Consider the following 24,215-nt stretch of genomic DNA (forward strand, 5'->3'; position numbering starts at 1 on the left):
GTAAAAACACAACACAACAGAAGTGCTAATAAAAAGGTAGTACGTCCCTATAAGACAAAATCAGACAGATCCAGCAAAGAAGCATTCAGTCTCACTTCTCCCTTTCATTAAAGGTTTAGCCCTGTGACACGATTCCCATCCGCTAATTCTGAAGGACAGAGTTCTGACACCGTGCTTCTCTGTGTACTCTGTCCACAAACCTTGAATCAGATAGTCTAACGCTTGCTGATGTGTTGCAATTGTCCACAATATGCATCACATATTCTACAGGAGAGCAGATCAGCTGTTCCTTGCATCTACACAGAATGCTTAGAAATCCTCCTGTTTGGACAGCAACGTCCACAATTCACGAACCAATTTTTGTGGTGAGTTATAATATAGAATAATATAACTTGCCCAAGATCTGATATTGGGATTCCGTTCCCCTTGACCTTGTGAAGTGGGAGTTAAAATCAGTATTAGAAAACAACTATTTGTTAGTGGATTGCTTTTGGTTTTTTGGTTTGTATGGCCATGTTCCAGAAGCATTCTCTCCTGATGTTTCACCCACATCTAGGCAAGGGAGGTTTATATATCTATGGAAGGTCCAGGGTGGGAAAAAGAACTCTTGTCTGTTGGAGGCAAGTGTGAATGTTGTAGCTTGAATTATTATTGTTTTAGATGTATTGTTGATTTTTATTGATTGTATTTGGGCATTGAATTTTTGCCAGTTGTTGTAAGCTGCCTTGAGTCCCCTCAGGCGAGAAAGGAAGGGAAAAAATGTTGTAAATAAATAAATAAATATTAATTCAATTATTATTGAATTGAATGCTTGATTAGCATTGAATGGTCCTGTGGCTTGAAGGCCTAGCTTCTTCCTGCCTGGAATAATCTTTTGATGGGAGGTGTTAGCTGTCCCTGATTGTTTCATGTCTGGATTTCCTCTGGTTTTTTTAGTGTTGTTCTTTATTTGCTGGTCTAATTTTAGAGTTTTTAAATACCAGATTTTAGAGTTTTTTTAAATACCAGCCAGATTTTGTTCATTTTCATGGTTTCCTTCTTTCTTTTGAAATTGTCCACATGCTTATGGATTTCAATGGCTTCTCTGTGTAGTCTGACATGGTGGTTATTAGAGTGGTCCAGCATTTCTGTGTTCTCAAATAATATGCTGTGTCCAGGTTGGTTCCTCAAGTGCTCTGCTATGGCTGACTTCTCTGGCTGAATTAGTCTGCAGTGCCTTGATTTGTGTCTGGGCAATGCTGCGTTTGGTGGTCCCTATGTAGACTTGTCCACAGCTGCATAGTATACGGTAGACTCCTGCAGAGGTGAGAGAGTCCCTCTCACCTCTGCAGGATAACCATTTGTTATCTTTGTACAAAAACTCTAGAGCTGTGCAGAGATAACTTTGGAGTGTCGTATGCCTTGTAACCAGCAGCCAAGATAAGGATAAATTCACAAGTCTGAATAGGAAGAGTCTCTTTGGAAGATGGGTTCAGCAAGCATGTATTGCACAAAACAAGTTTAAATATGGTACCAAAGTACTATTTAGCAGGTTTACCAGTGGATTGGAATTTACTGATAGATTTTCTGCCGAAAATAAAACAGCTTGGGATTTTTAATCTTCGTGGTTTAATGGAAGAGTCAACCACCTCTTTTCCTCCTCTTTCAATCAAGCTGCTAAAATCACAGAAAGTTTGTGGGCAAGAGATTAGATCGGTGTGAAAGAGATTGTGTACGATAGTTTCCGTTCCGTTTGTACTGAGAACAAACTTTTGGGCTGAGCACGCACCTTGATAGGGTAAATTTTGGAATTTGGGGAAATTGCAGTTTTGCATTATGCTTCCCATTGGCCATTTAGTTAGAGGTTTGTGGGGGTTGCAATGGAAGGGATGTGGCTGGAAGTGCCCTATGGTTAACTCCATATTTGCCTTTTCAATATGCTCTATCTGGATTGGAGTCAGGATCCTTACAGGATAGAAGTCCAGAGAACTCATAAGCCTAAAGTGTTAATATCTGTGACAAAGGATGATGTTTCTCAGGCTATCTGATGTGAGAACCACAGGATTTTACTTTTCTAATATGGCAAAGACTCATGCAGAATTTCTGCCCATTCTCTGCAACTATTTTTTTCCCTGGAATCCTGGCTCAGTCCTGCTCACAAACTAGAAAATTAATACGGCCACTTTGAGTTACACTGATATAGGACTTAGAAAAGGTTGGGAAAGATAAATGGTTGGAAGAGGGGGAAAGGATCAGAATAGTAGTATGGTCAGCCCTCTACATTTTCAATTTTGACTTTTGCAGTTCTGATTATTCATGAATTCGATTTAAAATATCTGATTTAGGAATGTCTAGGGTCTTCAGTGTGATTGTATGGTCATTTTGTCATGCTAGAGAACCTAGAAATTTTAAGGAAAATCTCTTTATCTTCTTCTTTTGTATTGTTGGAGGCTCTTCCATCTTACTCTTGATTTGTACTGGCATTGTGTTGTCGAAGGCTTTCATGGCTGGTATCACTGAGTTGCTGTGAGTTTTCCAGGCTGTATGGCCATGTTCCAGAAGCATTCTTTCCTGACATTTCGCCTGCATCTATGGCAGGCATCCTCAGAGATTGTGAGGAATGTATTGACATTCCTTGGCTGAATACTATTGTTTATTTAAAATCCCTGTATGTCCATTGAATCACTTGTCATAGAGCAACAGGCAACTTGAAGCTACTTATGCACACACAGTTCTCACTGATTTATTGGGTTTACTCTAATTCGGACTGATAATAGGATTCATATAGGTCAGTTACATACCAGCTTCCTGAATGTATGAAAGGTTTTGAGTAAATGAAATACTATAAGTCTAAAACATGTACTGTATCTGCCTGATCTAGTGGGCAGAGAGGGAAGACAGATAACTGGGAAGGATCATGTTTGGGAGGGAGAGGATTAGCATGGCAGTACCAGATCTGGTCTGATCTTGGAAGCTAAGCCGGTTTGACTGTTGGTAGTATCTGGATGGGAGACCACTGATGGATACCAGATATCGTAGGCTATATTTCAGAAGAAGGAACTGGCAAAAACACCTCTGACTATTCCTTGCCCAAGAAAGCCCTATGAAATTAATGGGATCAGTATCCACTGAAAATGCACATAGTGCCTTATCACACACCTAGTGATTTCAGCTATATTCGTCATTATTTACTAATGGTTACTGCAGTTTACTTACAGTTTGCTCTCATAGGTTAACCTTAGCCTTGGACCTGAAGAAGAAGAGAGGAACACCCTTAAACACCAGGTAAAGTGCCACTTCATCACCTGTCTGGCTGAGCTGTTTAAAGGCCCCTCCCTAAAGTGGATTTAAAATGGATTTAAACTGGATCGAAACTCTAGTGTGATGAAGCCCTTGAAGGCAAACTAATGTAATGAGAACAGCGGCTTCCCAAATTTTAAGTGTAGCACTTCGTCAAATTTAGTAAACATGATGAAGTGACTGGCAGCTAGGAAATGTTTGGAAATCTGGGGCAATCTCTATGCTGGCTAGGGATGGTGGAAATGGAAAAATCGGTCAAGGAAATGTGAACTATATATTTTCTGTGACTTTCAGTCAACACGGTCGTCGTCCTCACCTTGACAGCTTGTCTTGAGAAGAGAGGTATTGTTTTGGCAACACTTCAGAAGAAATCCACATGCTGTATAATTAGAACGTTCAGATACAAAAGTAGATAAAGGGTGCTGTATGGTATTAGGACCGAAAGGTCGCAGGTTCAAATCCCGGGAGCAGAGTGAGGGCCCGATATTAGCTCCAGCTTCTGCCAACCTAGCAGTTCGAAAACATGCCAATGTGAGTAGATCAATAGGTACCGCACCGGTGGGAAGGTAATGGCGCTCCATGCAGTCATGCCGGCCACATGACCTTGGAGGTGTCTACGGACAATGCCGGCTTTTCGGCTTAGAAATGGAGATGAGCACCAACCCCCAGAGTTTTTGACAATTTTTTCTTGCTTTAATAATTGTAATATGTAATTCTATTTTGATATTGATATTTGGAAGATTTTTTAAATGGTGTAGTTTTTAAGATTGTGAACCATTTTGATCCCAGTCTTAGGAGACAAACAGCCTATGATAAGCTAGATGTGCTAAAACACTCTCTTTTGCTCATCTCCTACAGGTGCAGGGTCCTTGCCTTCTTTTACCTCTGGCTGAACTACAAAATGCACTCCCCCCCCCCCCCCATTTTTATAGTTGGGCCCTGGCACATGTTAAAGATGGGTTGTTATGAAGTTGTGTGAGGGAATGTGGGATTCATATCAGGGTAGCTTCATCTTCAGGGTGCATCTTCAGAAATGCATTAATTTCTGGAATGTGTTCTCTGAATTATTGCTCTGCTAGTAATGATATCCAAACGCGAAAGGGCACTTCGTAAGCCAGAAATGTCTGGAAATACCTATCTTGATTCAGTTTGCTGACTTAAAAATAGGAATAATAATTACCAGAGTAATTGTCAGGAATCAGGAAAGTATTGCTTCTGGGCATAGGCTTAGACTCAGAGTATGAGAATGCATTTGTACAGAGTAAGGTTGGATAGACTTCAGCCTTGTTGGATCATTGCATGTTTTAACTAATACAGTAGAGTCTCACTTATCCAAGTTTCTGGATTATCCAAGCCATTTTTGTAGTCAATGTTTTCAATATATCGTGATATTTTGGTGCTAAATTTGTAAATACAGTAATTACAACATAACATTACTGCGTATTCAACTACTTTTTCTGTCAAATTTTTTGTAAAACATGATGTTTTGGTGCTTAATTTGTAAAATCATAACCTAATTTGATGTTTAATAGGCTTTTCCTTAATCCCTCCTTATTATCCAAGATATTCGCTTATCCAAGCTTCTGCCGGCCCGTTTAGCTTGGATAAGTGAGACTCTACTGTATCTACTAATCCACCAATAAGAGTCTGGTGTAAAAGATGCAGTGCTTGAAATTAAAGAATTCTGGGCTAAGGAATTTGTTTGAGTCAGAGATCCGAATGGAGACTTTTTTTGTAAACAAATACACCTCAGGGTTGTTGTGCGTTTTCCGGCCTGTATGGCCATGTTCCAGAAGCATTCTCTCCTGATGTTCCAGCCACATCTATGGCAGGCATCCTCAGATTGTGAGGTATATACTTCACAACCTCTGAGGATGCCTGTCATAGATGTGGGTGAAACATCAGGAGAGAATGCTTCTGGGACATGGCCGTACAGCCCAGAAAATGCACAACAACCCAGTGATTCTGGCCATGAGAGTCTTTGACAACACATTAAATACACCTCAGTTTGTTTCCACAAGCTTTCTTGATTTCAGCTATATAGCCTAGGTTGGGAGTCAGGACTATTAGTTGCTGCAGCTATTGGAAAGCAACTGGCAGTCAGAAATCCTTCCTGATATATTGATAATCGCACACAGACACCGAGCACAAATTCCAGATGTATTTCCTGCCCATTCCTGCTGTAAAGCACTAGTCTGAAGGAATGATTGCTCTTGGTTATTTCCAGAACTCCGGAAGACTTCTGGAAGCTGACGTATCAAAAAAGTAACATCCCCAAAAGCTCTGGTGGTTTCATAGGTGCACCATTGCCCTTTTGCCCTCTTGCCCAAGACTACAAATGATTAATCAAATCCCAGTCTGTTGCTCAGACACTTATTCCCCTTCTCCCAAAAAGAGAAGGGGAATATAGACCCTCCACATTTAAGGAGTGAGTGAAGTTCCTCTGGGTGTCCAAACAACCAGCAGGAATAGCAGCAGAAGCAACCGCTGCCGCAGCAGCCAAAGCCAAGGAATGCAGCTGAGCAAGACCGGTTAGGTTGGGGCAGGGCAGGGCAAGGCAATGTTCAGAGACAGGAGGGAGAAGGAGGGGAGGAGACTTGGCCTGCAGCTGCCTGGCCCAAGTATGTGTGGAAGAGCTGCACTCTGACTCTTGGACTTTTCCAACCACAGCCATGTTCCGGTTCAGCTGAGCTCCAGCCCACTGCCCCATGGGGAGCCCCACGCCTGGCGCACTCCTGCTCCCCACCGCTTTCTTGCTCGGCCTCTTGCCTGCTGCACCCAGGAGTCATCACCTGCCGCTCGCCCGCCTGCAGATCCTCACCAACATTGTAAGGAACTTTATGTGGGGCACAAATGTGGCAGTGTGAGGTTGCGGGTGGATGGAAGGAAACGGATGCCCTGTCACTGTGGTGCAGGGGAACATGCAAGCCTTCTTATTTGTGCTTGGGATAGAGCAGGCATGGGCAAACTTTGGCCCTTCAGGTGTTTTGGACTTCAACTCCCACCATTCCTAACAGCAGGTAGGAGTTGAAGTCTAAAACACCTGGAGGGCCAGAGTTTGCTCATGCCAGGGATAGAGGGATGTGGTAAGGGAAGCCATGTATCATTGACACAGCCTGTTCCTTGCAGTTTTTGACAACTTTCAGAATCCTTTATTCACCGTGGCCGCTGTCCATGCTGGATGAGGAGTTCTTGGAGTTATAGTCCAAAAAAAAAAAACTCTCCCAAATTCAGGTCAGCTGTGTTCTTTGAAGCAAAAACACCAAGGTATCTCTGTGTTTTCTGGAAACAATATATTATTGTGTCAGTTGCTCAGGTGGCCTCCTCTTGTTGAGGGCACTGCAGGAATCTGTTTCCTTCCAATCAGACTTGAACATATTGTTTCATTTGTCTGTAAAATCAATCTATGAAAGATCCGGAGGTTCCACGTGGGAAAAGAGACAGCGTGCCTTGTTGCCCAATGAATTCACTCCATTAGGAAATTTGGCAACAATTTGGTTATTGTTTTGTTTATGCAGCCCATATGGCACCATCTGTGCATAAGCAAGGCAGATATCAGCACTTGGGAGGAGCCCCGTGTTTATAGCAGTATAAACAATCTTCATATTGGCAGGTCCAAAGTGAACCCTCTGAGAAATAAACATGCTCAATGACCATTGGATACTGACTGTCTTGTGCAGGGAAGTGGAACAAAACAAGACTGGAATGGGAGTGTTGGCATATCTGCTCCCTTTCTCTGAGTCTGATAGAATAACTACCTCTGAGAATATTCTCCACTGCAGCAGGCTATTCCTTTTTTGTTATCAAAGGCCCGCAGTTTGGCATTTCTGAATGGTAAACCATTTCTCTTCTTGAACGCAGAGGCCCATATCAGCTTGAGTCACATCTCGGTGATAACACGCCCAACCCACATGTATTTCAGTGATTTGTTATTACTCGAGGTGTTACACAATCAGAGCTGCGTCTCTCTGCCTCTCCGTCTATATACAGAGTAGGGGCAGAGGTCGCCCTCATGTACGTAGAGAAAACCACATTTGTGGGCTTGATGTATGTGTGGTGCCCGATCCACCCTTTGTGGAGACAGAACCAGAGCTGAAGCAGGCTTGTAGATTGCCACTTTCCATTGATAAAGATCACATGTAGGCAACCATACCGAGAAGTGTTACACAACTTGACTTCCACCCACACACCTTCTTTTGTAAGCCACATGTAATGGATATATGATTTACCTGCAGGAGGGGTAATATTGTATGTGTGCCTATTTTGGTTAGCTTCTGTTATGTTCAGTGTGGTGTTTAGCTGAAATAAATTATTGTAGATGCTCAGGTGTGTACATATATATATATGTGTGTGTGTGTGTGTGTATCGTGTCAGGAGCAACCTGAGTTGCTTCTGGAGTGAGAGAATTGGCTGTCTGCAAGGACGTTGCCCAGGGGACACCCGGATGTTTTGATGTTTTACCATCCTTGTGGGAGGCTTCTCTCATGTCCCCGCATGGAGCTGGAGCTGATAGAGGGAGCTCATCCGTGCTCTCCCTGGGTGGGATTCGAACCTGGCAGCCTTCAGGTCAGCAACCCAACCTTCAAGTCACAAGGCTTTTATCCCCTAGGCCACTGGAGGCTCCATAGGTGTGTGTGTGTGTGTGTGTGTATGTGTGTGTGTGTGTGTGTGTGTGTGTGTGTGTGTGTGTATATATATATATATATATATATATATATATATATATATATATATAGGTATATATTGATGGGTGCTCACCAATGCTTCCTCTTCATCCTGGAAAGAAGTGACGAGCCGAGTGCCACAAGCAGGGTTATGTCCTGGGCTCGATTCTGTTCAACATCTTTATTAATGACTTAGATGAAGGGTTGGAAGGCACAATCATCAGGTTTGCAGACAACATCAAATTGGGAGGGATAGCCAATACTCCAGAAGACAGGAGCAGAATTTAAACACAATCTTAACAGATTAGAGAGATGGGTCAAAACTAACAAAATGAAGTTCAACAGGAACAAATGCAAAGTACTCCACTTAGGCAGAAAAAAATGAAATGCAAAGGTGCAGAACAGGGGATGCAATACGTGTGAAAAAGATCTTGGAGTCTTCGTGGACAAAACGTTAAACATGAGCCAGCAATGTTTAAAAAACAATGGGATTTTGGCCTGCATAAATAGGAGTCTAGTGTCTAGATCCTGGGAAGTCATGCTGCCCTTCTATTCTGCCTTGGTCAGATCAGCCCTGGAATCACACTGTATCCAGTTGTGGGCACTGCAATTGAAGGGAGATGTTGACAAGCTGGAATGTGTCCAGAGAAGAGTGGCTAAAATGATCAAGGGTCTGTAGAACAAGCCCTATGAGGAGTGGCTTGAAGAGCTGGGCAAGTTTAGCCTGCAGAAGAGAATACTGAGAGGAGATGTGATGAGGGCCATGTATAAAGTGGTGAGGGGAAGTCATAAGGAGGAGGGAGCAAGCTTGTTTTCTGGTGTCTTGGAGACTAGGATTCAGAATAATGGCTTCAAACTACAGAAAAGGAGATTCCACCTGAACATTTGGAAGAACTTCCTCTCTGTGAGAGCTGTTCAGCAGTGGAATTATCTTCCCCTGACTGTGGTGGAGGCTCCTTCTTTGGAGGCATTTCAGCAGAGGCTGGATGGCCATCTGTCAGAGGTGCTTTGAATGCATTTTTCCAGCTTCTTGGCAGGGGGGTGGACTAGATGTCCCACAAGGTCTCTTCCAACTCTATGATTCTATGATCTCATGAATAAATTGAAAGGTTTTGGGACACAAATTATGGATGTTTATATTAATCACAGATAAGCTGAGAGTTATTTCAAGGAGAGGGGAAAGCACCAGTGATGACTTGGAGCTCAGTTGTCCCTGGCTGCCATTATTTTTCCATCCAGGCATTATAAAAGGCTACAAGCAGTGCCACAATGGAGAGAGTAGAGGGGGTTCATGCTTCTTTTAGGTTCTTCCAGGATGGATGCAGCAGCTAGAAAGGACAATGTGATTCTAGGCTGCATCGACAGCAGTATAGTGTCTTGTCCAAGGGAATTCATGGGATCTCTTCACATGCCGTTGCATTTTTCCAGCAGTTGCCTTGTGGTGCCCTGCACACCCTCCCTCCTTCCCCTATCAGGGTGTTGGTCAGACCTCATCTGGAATAACACTGTGTCCAGTTCTGGGCATTGCAATTTAAGAAGGATATTGACAAGCTGGTACATGTCCAGAAAAGGGTGAGGAAAATGATCAAAGGTCTGAAAGCCAAGCCCTATGAGGAACAGCTGAGCTGGGAATGTTTACCTTGCAGAAAAGAAGGCCGACACGGGACATGATAGACATGATTAAATATTTGAAAGGATGACACATTGAGGTTGAAGCAAGCTTGCTTTCTCCTGCTCTTAGAGACTTGAGCAACTGACTTAGATTGCAGAAAAAAAGATTCCATGTAAACATTAGGATGAATTTTCTGACATCAAGAGTTGTTCGATAGTGGGATATGCTGCCTTGGATTATGGTGGAGTCTCCTTCTCTGGCGTGTTTTAAAAAAGCTTGGATGGCCATCTGTTGGAGGTGCTTTGTTTACACTATGTAACAAAATTTGAAAAAAAATCTGTTTTTGGTTTGAAAGTGTTATTCCTGTTTAATTGTGCGGAACTTATTTCAAAAGTAGTTATTAGTTGTTATACTCCAGAAACTTTATTTTTGTGACTGCCACAAACTCTGCTGACTTGGTTGAGACTCAGTGAGATATTCATTGAAAAACTATAGCAAAATGTGTTGCAGGATGTCCACAAAAACTAAGCTTTTGCAGTTTAATAACCTTTTCTATGTTTGTATGATAGCACCAGTAAGGAAATGACATCTATAACCCAGGAACAAAAATAGTGTTACATAGTGTTTTATTTTCTTGCATTGCAGACTGGTAATTGAATCTTCATCTTGATGCTAGTGATAGGGCAATATTCTCTTCTGCACTTGAGGGAAGCTGCCAAACTTAATGGGTATGGGAAAGGTGAGGTGGCACACACAGTTTTATCAACTCTCCTTCTTATATTTACAACCTGAACCAGCTGCCTCACTCTGTATAATGGTAGGAACACTTAAGAAAAATGAAAACTTCACCATTCTTCTAAATACCTAGGTTTAGGAATGGAGGCGACCCTAATGTCTTACCATTTCCAATCTTTGGCATATTAGCAACACAAGGTTGAGTATCCATTATATGGATCCAAGGGTTCTTTGAATTTGGGAGGGGTTTTTTTGGATTTCATCTATATTTCCATTTGCATACATAATGAGATATTTTGGAGATGTGACCTGTCAACATGTGACATTTATTTATGATATATATATATATATATATATATATATATATAGAGAGAGAGAGAGAGTTACGCACATAGCCTGAAGGTTTGTGTATGAGACAAAAGCACTATTATCTCAGCCACCCATATAAACGATTTTGGAGCATTTTGGATTTCGCAATTCTGAACAAGAGATATTCACCTTATACGCATGGCCTGGAGGTAATTTTATGCAACGTTTTAAACGGTCGTGCTCATGAAAACAAAGTTTGTGTACACTGAACCAACAGAAAGCAAACCACCCATTGTGCATAGTTTTGGATTACAAAGCAGTTTGGATTTTGGAAATCTGGATAATTAATGCTCAGTCTTTAACACAAATTTCATCAGAAGCATGTAATGAAATCCTAGCTAGTCCAGATCTGCTCCAGCGCATTTCTTCTCATGTGTCTCCACAAGGCAGGCTGTGGTGCAGCCTGGTTAGCAGCCAGCTGCAACAAATCACTCTGAGGTCATGAGTTCGAGGCCAGCCCGTGCCTGCATCTGTCTCTGTCGCTGTTCTATGTTATGGCATTGAATGCTTGCCTTATATGTGTGCAATGTGATCCACCCTGAGTCACCTTTGGGATGAGAAGGGCTGAATATAAATACTGTAAATAAAATAATAATAAATAATAAGGTCCATTCCTGAACATGGAAGCAAGCATGAGTACTTATTGCATTGCTTGAACTCCATTAGTATAGAGGGGTTGGGTGTAAAAGAAAAAAATATTTCTACAACTTTAATATTTGTTTAGAAGAGAAGATTTAATCAGTTCTTCTTTTGCTCAGTTGGTAAAAGTGTGCAAGTCCAGTCCTGTTTGTATCTAGCTACTGTAAGAGCACAGTCCTATCGGGCCAAGGGCCAACTAAGCCAACAAGAGACAAGCTGAAGCTGTGTCAAATCCAAACTTCTCTCAAGTTAGGGGTGTTCAGAACTACTTCTGGTTGGACTCACCTTTGTGACCTTGCGCCTATTTTCTTGGTGTAATAGAAATTTGGATTTGACATAACTTGACTCCCTCTCCACCCCCGTCTTTGGGCTTTCTTTCGATAAAACTTTGTCAGGAGAATGCTCTGCCGGCAGATCTCTGATTTCAAATGAGATTTCAGTCTGAAGAATAAGCTTTGGTTTGACCTGGAGCATTCTGAGGGCCCTTCCAGACAGCCTCTATAACCCAAGAGCTGATCCCAGGTTTTCTTCTTTAAACTTGATTATATGAGTCTGCACTGCCAGATAACCTGGGATATAGGGCCTGTCTGGAAGGGCCCTGAGTTAGGATTGAACTGTAACTCAGTGGTGTATTGCCTCTGAATACAGAGGCCCATAGAGCAGAGCTTCTTAAATTTTTCCACTCGTGACTCCTTTTGGTCTGGGAAATTTTTATGTGACCCCCCATGTATATAGGTATATAAAACCGGTATGAAAATAAAACATTTACTGAGAATAAATCTGTATTAGCAGGCAAGCTAAACAGTCTGATTTTACTTTCTATGAAGTACAACTGATGTCCACTATAAACATTGTATACCAGATTTGTGTAACTGTCTAAAACACTCACTAGGTGACATTCAGAAAACCTTTACTGTTACCAGATTTTCAAAACTGAGCTAAGGGGGTCCAGTTTGGTGGTGGGACCCACAGTTTAAGAAACTGTGCTCTAGTGGGCCACTATCTGAACCAGTGGCTGTCAATGCATCATTGGAAGATGAACTATGACTTTGAAGGAACTTCCTTTATTACTTGCCTAATGTCGACTGTGGGAGAGACAGGAAAACATTTGTGGAATCTGTACATTTCCAGGGCACTGAGCTTGGTCGGTCGACCTGTTTACTTCAGGCAAATATGCTGCCCTGCGGCTGTAGAGTTAGGACAAGGAAAGTCCTCCCACTTTCCCCCACTAATATTTTTTCCTCTCTTATTTTTACAGGATTGCAGATATTATGGTAAGTAGAAAAACGAACATCTCCATTTTATTACTCTGTGCTGGCTGTACAAGTAGCAAAATCAGTAGATACCTGGACTGTAGACAGGGAATTTTTGAAAAGTCTTGGATGTTGTTTGGAAGGGAGTTCAGTAGTGGTTTTGTGTTGCACAAAATTCAACAGTAGTTCTGTATCAGTTATATCAGGACTTCTTAAACGTTTCCACTTGGGACTCCATTTAACCCAAATATTTTTACAGGACCCTGACTATATAAGTATATAAATATATATATATATAAAATAGGGATTAAAAACCCAAACATTTACTGATAATAAATCAGTATTTACAGGACTTGCTAAACAGGTTGATTTTCCTTTTTATGAATGACGGTTGAAGGATCGTCAACAAAGTTAACTGCAAAAACCACAAACTTGGTTTTACACAAACCAAGATTTGTGTAAAAGTTTAAAACATTCGGGTTACAGTCAGAAAACATTTACTGTTGGCAAATTTTGAGCAAAAGGAACCTTATTTGGGATCAAGATACACAGTTTAAGAAGTAGTGAAGTTTTTTTAAATCGTGTCAGAAGCAAATTGAGGCAAGTAGCTTCTGGTGTGAGAGAATCGGCTATCTACAGAGACGTTGCCCAAGAAATGCCTGGTGTTATTATCCTGCGGGAGGCTTCTCTCATGTCCCCGTATGGGAAGCTAGGGATGACAGACAGGAGCTCACCCCGTCTCGCATTCCAGAAACCTGTTCTTAATAAAAAGAAATGTACAGTAGAGTCTCACTTATCCAAGCTAAACGGGCCGGCAGAAGCTTGGATAAGCGAATATCTTGGATAATAAGGAGGGATTAAGGAAAAGCCTATTAAACCTCATATTAGGTTATGATTTTACAAGTTAAGCACCAAAACATCATGTTTTACAACAAATTTGACAGAAAAAGTAGTTCAATACGCAGCAATGTTATGTTGTAATTACTGTATTTACGAATTTAGCACCAAAATATCACGATATATTGAAAACATTGACTACAAAAATGGCTTGGATTATCCAGAGGTTTGGATAAGTGAGGCTTGGATTAGTGAGACTCTACTGTATCATGAAGAATGCAGGACTGACTTCTCCACACTGCTAGCTCTGTGTGCAAACCCAATTACAATTACAATATTTTCTGGAAAAAAGTCCATGTAACCACACAACCTCATGACTCAGGACTTAGGAATCTTCTTGTTTTTTTCCCCTCTGGATTTCCTTGGCCGCTGTCCAGTTTTTGCTTAATTTTTCATGCATTTAAATGGACCTGCATGGGATTGTGCTGTGTATGAAGCGGCACGAAATGGCACTGTGCTGCAAAGTGACAAAACAAAACCATCCTCTTGAAGGGAATACACACGCAGTTTCAGATCTGAGAGAGAAACAAACCTTATGCAATTAGAAATAGCTATTAGTTGTATGTAAAACAGTCAAAAAGCTCAAACCACAGAAAATATTTTATTGCCTGTTCTCATTCTTATGTTTTACTCTTTACATCCTAGACCCCTGCCCATCCTGGCTGGTGAGAGAGGCCAGAGAGGGATTGGCTGAGTGGGTGAAGGTGGTGGTGAATGCCTCCCTTCGGGAAGGCATATTTCCAGCGAGCCTTAAATTGGCTGTGATCAAACCGCTGTTGAAAAAGCCATCACTGGACCCCACTCAATTGGATAACTATCGGCCTATTTCCAATCTCCCCTTTTTGGGCAAGGTCGTGGAACGTGTGGTGGCCGCACAACTCCAGGCATTCTTGGTAGATACCGATTATCTGGATCCGGCACAGTGTGGCTTCAGGCCGGGGCATGGTACCGAGACAGCCTTGGTCGCCTTAGTCAATGATCTACGCCGGGAACTGGACAGGGGGAGTGTGTCCCTGCTGGTTCTGCTGGACCTTTCAGCGGCCTTCGATACCGTTGACCACAGTATCCTTCTGGGACGCCTGGCCGGGATGGGGCTCGGGGGTACTGCTTTGCAGTGGCTCCAGTCCTTTCTGGAGGGTCATTCCCAGATGGTGTCATTGGGGGACACCTGCTCGGCCCCACAACCCTTGTCTTGCGGGGTCCCGCAGGGCTCTGTATTGTCTCCCATGTTGTTTAACATCTACATGAAGCCGTTGGGAGAGATCATCCGGAGTTTCGGGGTGCGGTGTCATCTGTACGCAGATGATGTCCAGCTCTGTCACTCCTTCCCACCTGTCACTAAGGAGGCTGTTCAGGTCCTGAACCGGTGTCTGGCCGCTGTGTCGGACTGGATGAGGGCTAACAAATTGAAATTGAATCCAGACAAGACAGAGGTCCTCCTGGTCAGTCGTAAGGCTGAACAGGGAATAGGGTTACAGCCTGTGTTGGACGGGGTCGCACTCCCCCTGAAGACACAGGTTCGCAGTCTGGGGGTGATCCTGGACTCATTGCTGAGCCTGGATCCCCAGGTCTCGGCGGTGGCCAGGGGAGCCTTCACACAACTCCGCCTTGTGCGCCAGCTGCGTTCGTTCCTTGGGAGGTCTGACTTGGCCATGGTGGTCCACGCTCTGGTTACAGCTCGTTTGGACTACTGCAACGCGCTCTACGTGGGGTTGCCTTTGAAGACGGCGCGGAAGCTCCAACTAGTACAACGGGCGGCAGCCAGATTAATAACTGGGGCAGCTTACAGGGAGCGCACAACCTCCCTGCTAAGCCAGCTCCACTGGCTGCCGATATGCTACCGAGCCCAATTCAAAGTGCTGGTCTTGATCTATAAAGCCCTAAACAGTTCTGGCCCAATCTACTTGTCCGAACGTATCTCCTCCTATGAACCAGTAAGATCACTAAGATCATCTGGAGAGGCCCTGCTCTCGGTCCCACCTGTTTCACAGGCGCGGCTGGTGGGAACGAGGGACAGGGCCTTCTCGGTGGTGGCTCCCCGGCTGTGGAACGCCCTCCCTGGAGATATCCGACAGGCTCCTACCCTGCTGGGATTCAGAAGGGCTGTGAAAACATGGTTATGTGCCCAAGCCTTTGATGAGTAAATGACAAAGTTGACATGGACTGATTTAAGGATGAAGAATGAGGATCTCGGACGAATGGAATTAATTATATATACGTTTTTAAGGTTTTATAATGTGTTTTAACGATGTTATTAATATATCTGTTACTGTTTTGTTTTTATGATTGTATTCAGGGCATTAAATTTTGCCAATTTTTGTAAGCCGCCCTGAGTCCCTTCGGGTGAGAAGGGCGGGATATAAATGTTGTAAATAAATAAATAAATAAATACTAATGTGATGCCATGATGTATTTAGACATAATCTGAAATTCTCTTGATCATGAAGATATATTCCTTACCTTGCAATGAGTCTCTCTCTCTCTCTTTTAAAATTAGGCTTTCTACATATGATCGGTAGGGGGGAGAAATAGCCGGTGAATTTTGCTTTGAAAATGTTTTGAATTAGAGTGAACAGCAAAAAATGTTATATTTATTTTGCGCAAGTTGTCATTTGAATACAGATCTAGAAAAGTTTCATTATTTTTGAATGTATATTTTCTGATTGTATATTAGACTGTTTGTGCCAAATAATTAATAAAAATATTTTTTTAAAAAAAGAAAGAAATAGCTACCAGTATTGTGGAGTTGGATGCATTATGAGAGGAAAAGTGAATGGCCTGCAGCCTGATTCTATCCATAACACCATGTAACACGATTTTTGTTCCTGGGCTATAAATGTCATTTCCCAATTGCTTCTATAATAAAAGCATGGCAAATGGTTATTAAACTGAAAAAAATTGTTTTTTTGCAGGACATCCTGCAACACATTTTGCTCTAGTTTTTCAACGAATATCTCACCAAGTCTCAATCAATTCAACATAGTTTGTGGCAGCCACAAAAGCAAAGTTTATGGAGTATAACAACTACTGTACTTTCAAAGTAAATACAGTAGAGTCTCACTTATCCAACATAAATGGGCCGGCAGAATGTTGGATACGCGAATATGTTGGATAATATGGAGGGATTAAGGAAAAGCCTATTAAACATAAAATTATATTATGATTTTACAAATTAAGCACCAAAACATCATGTTTTACAACAAATTTGACAGAGAAAGCAGTTCAATACACAGCAATTTTATTAATCAACTAGCTGTGTCCGGCCACGCGTTGCTGTTGCGAAGTATGGTGGTATGGGAAATAAAGTATTGAGGTATTGGTGGTAGTTAATGTAAAGGGTAAGGGTTTTCCCTTGATGGAGCTTAGTCTTCTAACTGGCAGCAATTGGATAAAAACAATTATTCCTCTCCCTCTAATTAGGACTTTATTTTTCTTTTCTTTTTGTTGTATGAACATAGAGGCATGGATGAGGGGTTGTGCTGCCAAGTTTAGTGTAATTTTGTTGTTTTGTCCTAGGCCAAAATTTCATTACCTTTTTATATACAGTAGAGTCTCACTAATCCAAGCTAAACGGGCCAGCAGAAGCTTGGATAAGCGAATATCTTGGATAATAAGGAGGGATTAAGGAAAAGCCTATTAAACATCAAATTAGGTTATGATTTTACAAATTAAGCACCAAAACATCATGTTATACAACAAATTTGACAGAAAAAGTAGTTCAATACGCAGTAATGTTATGTTGTAATTACTGTATTTACGACTTTAGCACCAAAATATCATGATATATTGAAAACATTGACTAGAAAAATGGCTTGGATTATCCAGAGGCTTGGATAAGCGAGGCTTGGATAAGTGAGACTCTACTTATATAGATGTTCGTAATTACCAGAGCCGGCCCTAGGTATTTTTCAAGTGTAGGTGAACAGAATTTTGGTGCCTCCCCCCCCCCCCCAAACCAATCACTGAAAAATAAAAGCGTTGGATAAGCAAAAATGTTGGATAATAAGGAGGGATTAAGGAAAAGCCTATTAAACATCAAATTACATTAAGATTTTACAAATTAAGCACCACAACATCATGTTTTACAACAAATCAACAGAAAAAACAGTCTTGACTGCACCCCATATGTTTTGTGTCCGAAGCGACCGCTTAATTCGCCTCATTGTTGGACCGGCTCTGGTAATTACTGTATTTACCAACTTAGCACCAAAACATCACAATGTATTGAAAAGATTGACTACAAAAACACTGACTCCTAAAAGGCAGACTGTGTTGGATAATCCAGAACATTGGGTAAGTGAATGTTGGATAAGTGAGACTCTACTGTACCACACAATTAAACAGGAAATAACACTTTCAAACAAGGATCAGAACCTTTTTCAAATGTTGTTAGATAGTGTATTCATCCAGTAGCATTGCTGGATTAAATGGGGTGTACTTTTAGAAGAACTAGGAAGAGATGCCAAGCTTGGAACTTGCCAGATCTAAAATTCCATAATGTTGGATAAGGGGATTGGAAGGATTACCCTTATTATGTACATCAACCTTGCCTCTTTCTCCTGTAGTGGATGGTGCTCTGTCCAGACATCGATGCCAGCGGAAGCTACAGGAAAGCCCTTCTCTTCCTCTGTCCTCTCTTGCTCTGAGCATCATTCAACAGAGCCAACGGCCTGAAAGCCAGGGGTGTGTTCATGTCCACTTGGCCCTGAATGCTACAGGTATGGTAACAAGAGAAGATGGGAAATAGCTGCCAATTGGTGATGGGGAGGAGTGCACAATTGGGTGATTATTCTTTTTCCTGTCAGAATGAATGCTCAGGGGTTGGAAGGATTGGCCTGGCTTTGCCCTGAGGTTGCTTTGAGATAAGAGAATCCAGAAGAAAACTGGAACTACAGCTCCCAGAATCCCCAAACCCAACTTTTGCTTTTAAAAAATCTATTTTCCAAGTTCGATATAATTTTTGGGGTGGCAACCCCTCACACAGGTACATTGTGTTGAATTTTGATCTCAGATGAAAATTGTAGCTAGGGACATGGACCAGACTAATTTCAATCTCCAGTATCATATTCTGGCTCCATACTCCAGACTGTTTGAAATTATTAAAAAGTAGCCTACAAAGCTTTTTTCCAAACTTCTGTATGCAATCATGAGGATGTAAAATCCTGTTTCTTAACAAATCCAAGTAATCTTTCTAGGCTTCTAAAGCACACCTACAAAAACATAGTGTGTACACTGCTGGGTATATAAGGATAATGGCTCCATGATAAGGACAGCTAAGGGATGTAAGATAGCTTAGTAGAACAAAGCAGTCTCTCGTGAAAAAATTTTCAGGAGGTATCTTGTTAAAAATGTGCCATATTCAAGGTCTGAAAATGGCTTGGGTGCATCTAAACTATAGAATTAATGCAGTTCGATATCTCTTTAACTACAATAGCTCAATGCTATAGAATCATGGAGTTTTACAAGGTCTTTTGCCTTTTTTTTTTGCCAACTAGCTGGTGCCTCTCTGAGCTACAACTCCCATGATTGCATAGCAATAGCATTGAGCCATAGCAGTTGAGGTGGTATCAAACTGCATTAATTCTCCAGTGTAGATGTTCATTATTATGTCTTGTTCATGTGAAGACTTGCTATGGGAGTGAGAACCTGTAGGGGATCGTGTTTGTGTGGAGGTTTTCCCTTGGAAGACAAAGCTCTGCTTCAAGTGTTTGCTTTTCATAGAAAGAAAGCTATTGTGAAGATGGCCACCATGTTCTCATGTTTTTAGGAAATTGGGGCAAGCAGGGTTTGAACACCATTGGTGTCTTGCTCTGTCCTTCACACATCTCCCTCTCTTTTTCTGTCTGTAGGCATCAGAGGACTGGAACTGAATTTTCTGGTCCTGAGTTCTAATCGCTTTGGTTGGCTGAGGATCTTGAAGAGGAGGAAGCACCAGACATACGCAGGGAACTTGGTTAGTTAGTCTGGTTCTGTCATTCCTGTGGGTGGGTTGCATTATATGAGTATATACCAGGCATGGGCAAATTTCGACCCTCCAGGTGTTTGGGACTTCAACTTCTGCTATTCCTAGCAGCCGTTAGGCTGCTAGGAATTGTGAGAGTTGAAGTCCCAAACACCTGGAGGATCGAAGTTTGCCCATGCTTGGTCTATGCTGACCATATAATGTAGTTTCGTTTGAGTATATGCAGAGTTCTTTTCACCTAATTCTAACTGCAGCAAGTCTAGGGTTGTATGTGATATGGCTTCCAGATGAGATTGATCTATGTCTCATCGCTTTAATGTGGCTTGTTGAGAAATTTTGGGTGGAAATATTTCCTTCACAATAGGAGAACAAGATATGGGGGATTCATAGAATTTGCTTAGCTATTCTAAGGTCTTTTAGTAGGGGCTGAGGCTTGCTTTTTAAGTCCTGAAAAGCCAAGTGTTCTTAAAACCTTACAAAGGTTTTTGAATTATGGGTTAGAGATAGTACGTTACAATACCCATCTGTTCAAAACTCTAGAGTCATTTGTTTTCCTTGCTTAATAGATGGAAGTGATACAGTAATAGTTAAACAATGATGGTGATAACTGATTGAGGAGTTCTCCAAGGTAGGATAGGATGGAGTCACGTTTGTTTCACAAAGCATTGGCCAGGAATATTGAGGGTCACTGAACTCATATCACTCCTTTCCTCAGTGGCAGATTGAGTTTGACTGTTTCCCAGCAGAGAGTGGACAGAAGGTGTTTGTCTCTCTGGATACCATTCCTCCTGGGGTGCTGAGTATCAACCAAACCATTGCAGTCACTAGCAAGCAATCAGGTAAGGCAAAGCCAAAATGAACTACTGCTGCGTAGAATGTCTGATGTTCTGTATTTGGAATCATACAGTTGGAAGAGACCCCAAGGGCCATCCAGTCCAACCCCATTTTGCCGTGCAGGAACACACAATGAAAGCAGTCCCGACAGATGAGCCTCTGCTTAAAATCTTCCAGAGAAGGAAGCTCAACCATGCTCTGAGGCAGCATACTCCACTATCAGACAGCTCTTTCTATTAGGAAGTTCTTCCAGATGTTTATGTGGAATATTTTTCCTTTCTGATTTTATTATTTATTTATTTGTTTATTTTAAGTATTTATATTCTGCCCTTCTCATCCCCAAGGGACTCAGAGTGGATCACAATCTATATATATAAAAGGGTAATGAAATTTCGGCCTAGGACAAAACAACAAAACTAGACATCCCAGAAACACTAAACTTGGCAGCACAACCCTTCATCCATGCCTCTACGTTCATAAGACAAAAAGAAAAGAAAAATAAAGTTCCAATATCTATATCTATATATATAAAAGGGTAATGAAATTTTGGCCTAGGACAAAACAACAAAACTAGACATCCCAGGAATACTAAACTTGGCAGCACAATCCCTCATCCATGCCTCTACGTTCATACAACAAAAAGCTCCAGCTACTCCAGGAAACAGCCAGGCTTTGAGACTGCAAGGCTATTCACTGCTATTCCACCTGGCCAACAAAGGATTCCCATAAGCCACAGTAGCGCGTGGCCGGGCAAAGCTAGTGCACATATATATGGCAAACATTCAATGCCATTATTAGACATACAACACACATACAGACAGACAGTATAGGTGATTCAATATCTTTCCAACTTCTGGCTTCAGGAGGTTATGCTCGATTCCGGCCACGGGGGAGCTGTCGCTTCATCCACTATGACTCCGAGTCCTTTGATCGTAGTATTTCCTCCTTGCTCTTCGCTCACCGGCAGTTTTATGGTGTCATAAATTAAATTGAATTAACCTCCCCACATTAAGCGGTCCCTAATTTCTCTACTTACAACTGCAGTTGTTTTCAAACTGCTTAGGTGGACAGTAAGCTAGGCTATTAAACAGTTGGGAGCTCAATCCAAGCTTTGATCTCATGACCTTTCAGTCAGCAGTGATATATTTCTGCTGGCTATTAACCAGCTGCGCCACAGCCCGGCCCTGACGTTTAGGCAGAAACATTTTTGCATCAGGTAGTTATGCCAGATATTCATGAATGTTGCAGAAAGTTTCTCTTGTTGTAATGCCTTTCAGTTATATTATTTTTAAATTATATGTAACATTAAGAGGCATGTAACATTCCTGCAATAGATACCTTTTTAGATACATTTCTTGAATGTAGAACTGTCAGAACATTTTCAGGTGTGCAGAACACTGAAGGTTAGCTATGGCTTCGTCCACACTGCTATATAATGCAGATTAATAACAGCATTGAACAAAATTATGAAGCTACAATTCCCAGCATTATATGAGTCTACGCTGCCATATAATGCAGCTCAACATAGCTAACTGCATTATAAAACTGAGTTATGTGGTAGTGTAGATGGGGCCTGTGTTTCACTTTGTATATTAGCTTGGGTCATGCAAAATTTTATATGTTTTTTCCATTAAAATGGAAACCAATTTCTCCTCCAGCCCAAAATAGGATGGGTGATCACTGTATGAACAATAACTTTGTGACAACTTTGTACACTAAAAGATGATTCTGGAAATGGAAATAAAAACAGAATCCCACTATAGAAGAAAATAGCCAGATCTTGGAAAGTTGCTTTTCTGGATTACTGCTTCTGGCTGCCCCGTTCAAAATAGCTTTGGATCTAAGACTTGTAGTCTAAAAATGCCATATTCCAACCTTCATAAATGACAAATCCCATGTGTTTGATTACATATTATGAGGAAACATTGGTCCTCTTTTCATGAATCTGCTTTTTTCCTCAGGACCTGATTTCCACCATACGTGGTTGCCTGGATCACGATCCATTGAGGTGTCCGTATCTCAGGGACCTGCTATTATTGTGCGCCTTTGCCACCAACTGGCCCTGGTGTGCGAGGAACTGCGAGAGCCTTTCCATATGCAGGTGAGAACTGTTCCACATTATACCACCGGTGCCAAAATAACATAACAACTCTTAGGCGCTACAACTAATTTACATGAACGTTGTGGGGAGGAGCAGAGTTTGCTGTTTTGATTTAGGGTGTGTAGAATGAATGCATTTTGGCAACATTTTTACTACAATGGCTCAATGCTGGAGAATCCTTGGATTTGTAGTTTGGTGAGGCACCAGCACTCCCTGCAAGAGAAGGCTCAAGACCTATGAAGCTACATATAATTCCCAAGATCTCCTAGCATTGAGCCAGAGCAGTTAAAGTGTGGTCAAACTGCATTCATTCTACAGTGTGTGGGTGCACCCTCTGATCTCTCAATCTTTTTTCTGGCAGGAATGAGTAGAAAGGAGATTTGAAAACTATTGGCAATTCTCTAAACAAGGCTGGGCTATCAATGGTGTCAAATGAAGTACATGTTTCAGGACAAGTAGGAGTCAGGTTTCCAGACTTCTGCTGGCACTGTACATACCCAAGTGTCATTTATTTATTTATTTTAACTGTATTTATATTTAATTTATATCCTGCTTTTCTCCCAGCATGAGACCCATTCAAGAGATAGAGGTATGACTCCTCACTATCACCTGTCCTGGTAGTATTTGCTGTCTACTCTTACTCCCATTTTCCATTTTGAAGCAGAAGAAGAGGTGTATGGTGCATTGGCATTCCTGTCTGAGGTTGGATCTATGCTGCCATATAATCCAGATTATCAAATCAAATAATCCATCTATCTGCTTTGAACTGAATTATATGAGCCTACTCTGCCATATAATCCAGTTGAAAGCAGATAAACTGGGTTTTATATAGCCTGAGACTCTGACTCCAGCATTGCCAGCTGGGAATCTTTCAAGTCCACTCTCTTGATATTGAAAGGAGGATTGGCACATGTGCAAAAAGGCAGTTCTGATTTTGGAATTGTACCAGGAGTCCAATTTCAGTAATCCAGTTTTGTCTCTAGGTGATTCATCATTCATAAAGATTTCTCTCTCTTGTCCCCTTCTCCTGTCAGGCAAACGTCTCTGAACACCATCCTGCTGTGCTACCCTATGAACTTCTGCTTCCTTGCTTATGTATTGAGGTATGTGTGTTTAACATCAAGGGAACCTTGAAGTGGTCTTAGTTTGAGGAGGAGATTTGGCATAGAGAACTAGCAGGGATTTAAAAAATGCTGCCATAAGGCATGTCTCAGCAGGCTAGTTGTGTGATAGACTCCATACATATATGTGTTTGTTTGTTGTTGTTATTTTTGTGTGCCTTCAAATTGTTGTTGAAGGCAGCAGTAATAAAGAACACTCTGAAAACAGGGGAATTTCAGACAGGAAACTATCAGGGCCAGCTAATACCTCCCAACAAAGGATCCCCACAAAATGGAAGCAGCCAGGCTTTGAAGCTGCAAGGCCACTCAGTTCTAATCAAGATGGCCAATTGCAACATTCACACTTGCCTCAAAAAGATAAGAGTTTTTTCTCCCATCCTGGACATTCCACACATATATAGACCTCACTTGCCTAGTTTCCAACAGACCTCACAACCTCTGAGGATGCCTGCCATAGATGTGGGTGAAACGTCAGGAGAGAATGCTTCTGGAGCATGGCCATACAACCTGGAAAACTCACAGCAATCCTGCTTTCAAGCTGTTTCTGATTTATAATGCAACACTATCATGGGTTTTTCTTGGTAAGATTGATCAAATCTCTGAGACTGAGATTTGCCCAAAATTACTCTCTAGGTTTTTATGCCTGAGTGGGGATTTAATCTCTGGTCTCTATAGTCATACTCAAACATGCAAACCACTACACAACTCAAGCTCCCTTGTTTGTCAATAGGCATGTCTGTTCATTTTAG

General features: G+C 41.7%; 2 protein-coding genes across 3 annotated transcripts in view; both read left to right on the forward strand.

Moving 5' to 3' along the window:
• On the forward strand, positions 1 to 20,399 carry LOC134295878 (uncharacterized). The gene is made up of 7 exons (XM_062969348.1): positions 1 to 365; positions 3,211 to 3,264; positions 5,950 to 6,236; positions 18,014 to 18,166; positions 19,298 to 19,401; positions 20,126 to 20,249; positions 20,368 to 20,399. The coding sequence occupies exons 1-7, from the start codon at positions 229 to 231 to the stop codon at positions 20,397 to 20,399; spliced, it is 891 nt and encodes a 296-aa protein (XP_062825418.1). The 5' UTR covers positions 1 to 228.
• il17re (interleukin 17 receptor E) overlaps positions 15,902 to 24,215 on the forward strand; it is a 23,040-nt gene continuing 14,726 nt past the window's right edge. Inside the window, exons 1-5 of one of the 2 annotated variants that reach the window (XM_062973750.1) lie at positions 15,902 to 18,166; positions 19,298 to 19,401; positions 20,126 to 20,249; positions 22,206 to 22,345; positions 23,380 to 23,448. In XM_062973750.1, the coding sequence (XP_062829820.1) occupies positions 22,340 to 22,345; positions 23,380 to 23,448 (75 nt within the window). In that variant the 5' untranslated portion in view covers positions 15,902 to 18,166; positions 19,298 to 19,401; positions 20,126 to 20,249; positions 22,206 to 22,339. Of the gene's footprint in view, positions 18,167 to 19,297; positions 19,402 to 19,576; positions 20,250 to 22,205; positions 22,346 to 23,379; positions 23,449 to 24,215 lie in introns of those variants that run through there. The other variant, XM_008105565.3, reaches the window with a different exon arrangement.

The sequence above is a fragment of the Anolis carolinensis genome, chromosome 2 (assembly GCF_035594765.1).
Source record: "Anolis carolinensis isolate JA03-04 chromosome 2, rAnoCar3.1.pri, whole genome shotgun sequence".
Classification (NCBI taxonomy): domain Eukaryota; kingdom Metazoa; phylum Chordata; class Lepidosauria; order Squamata; family Dactyloidae; genus Anolis; species Anolis carolinensis.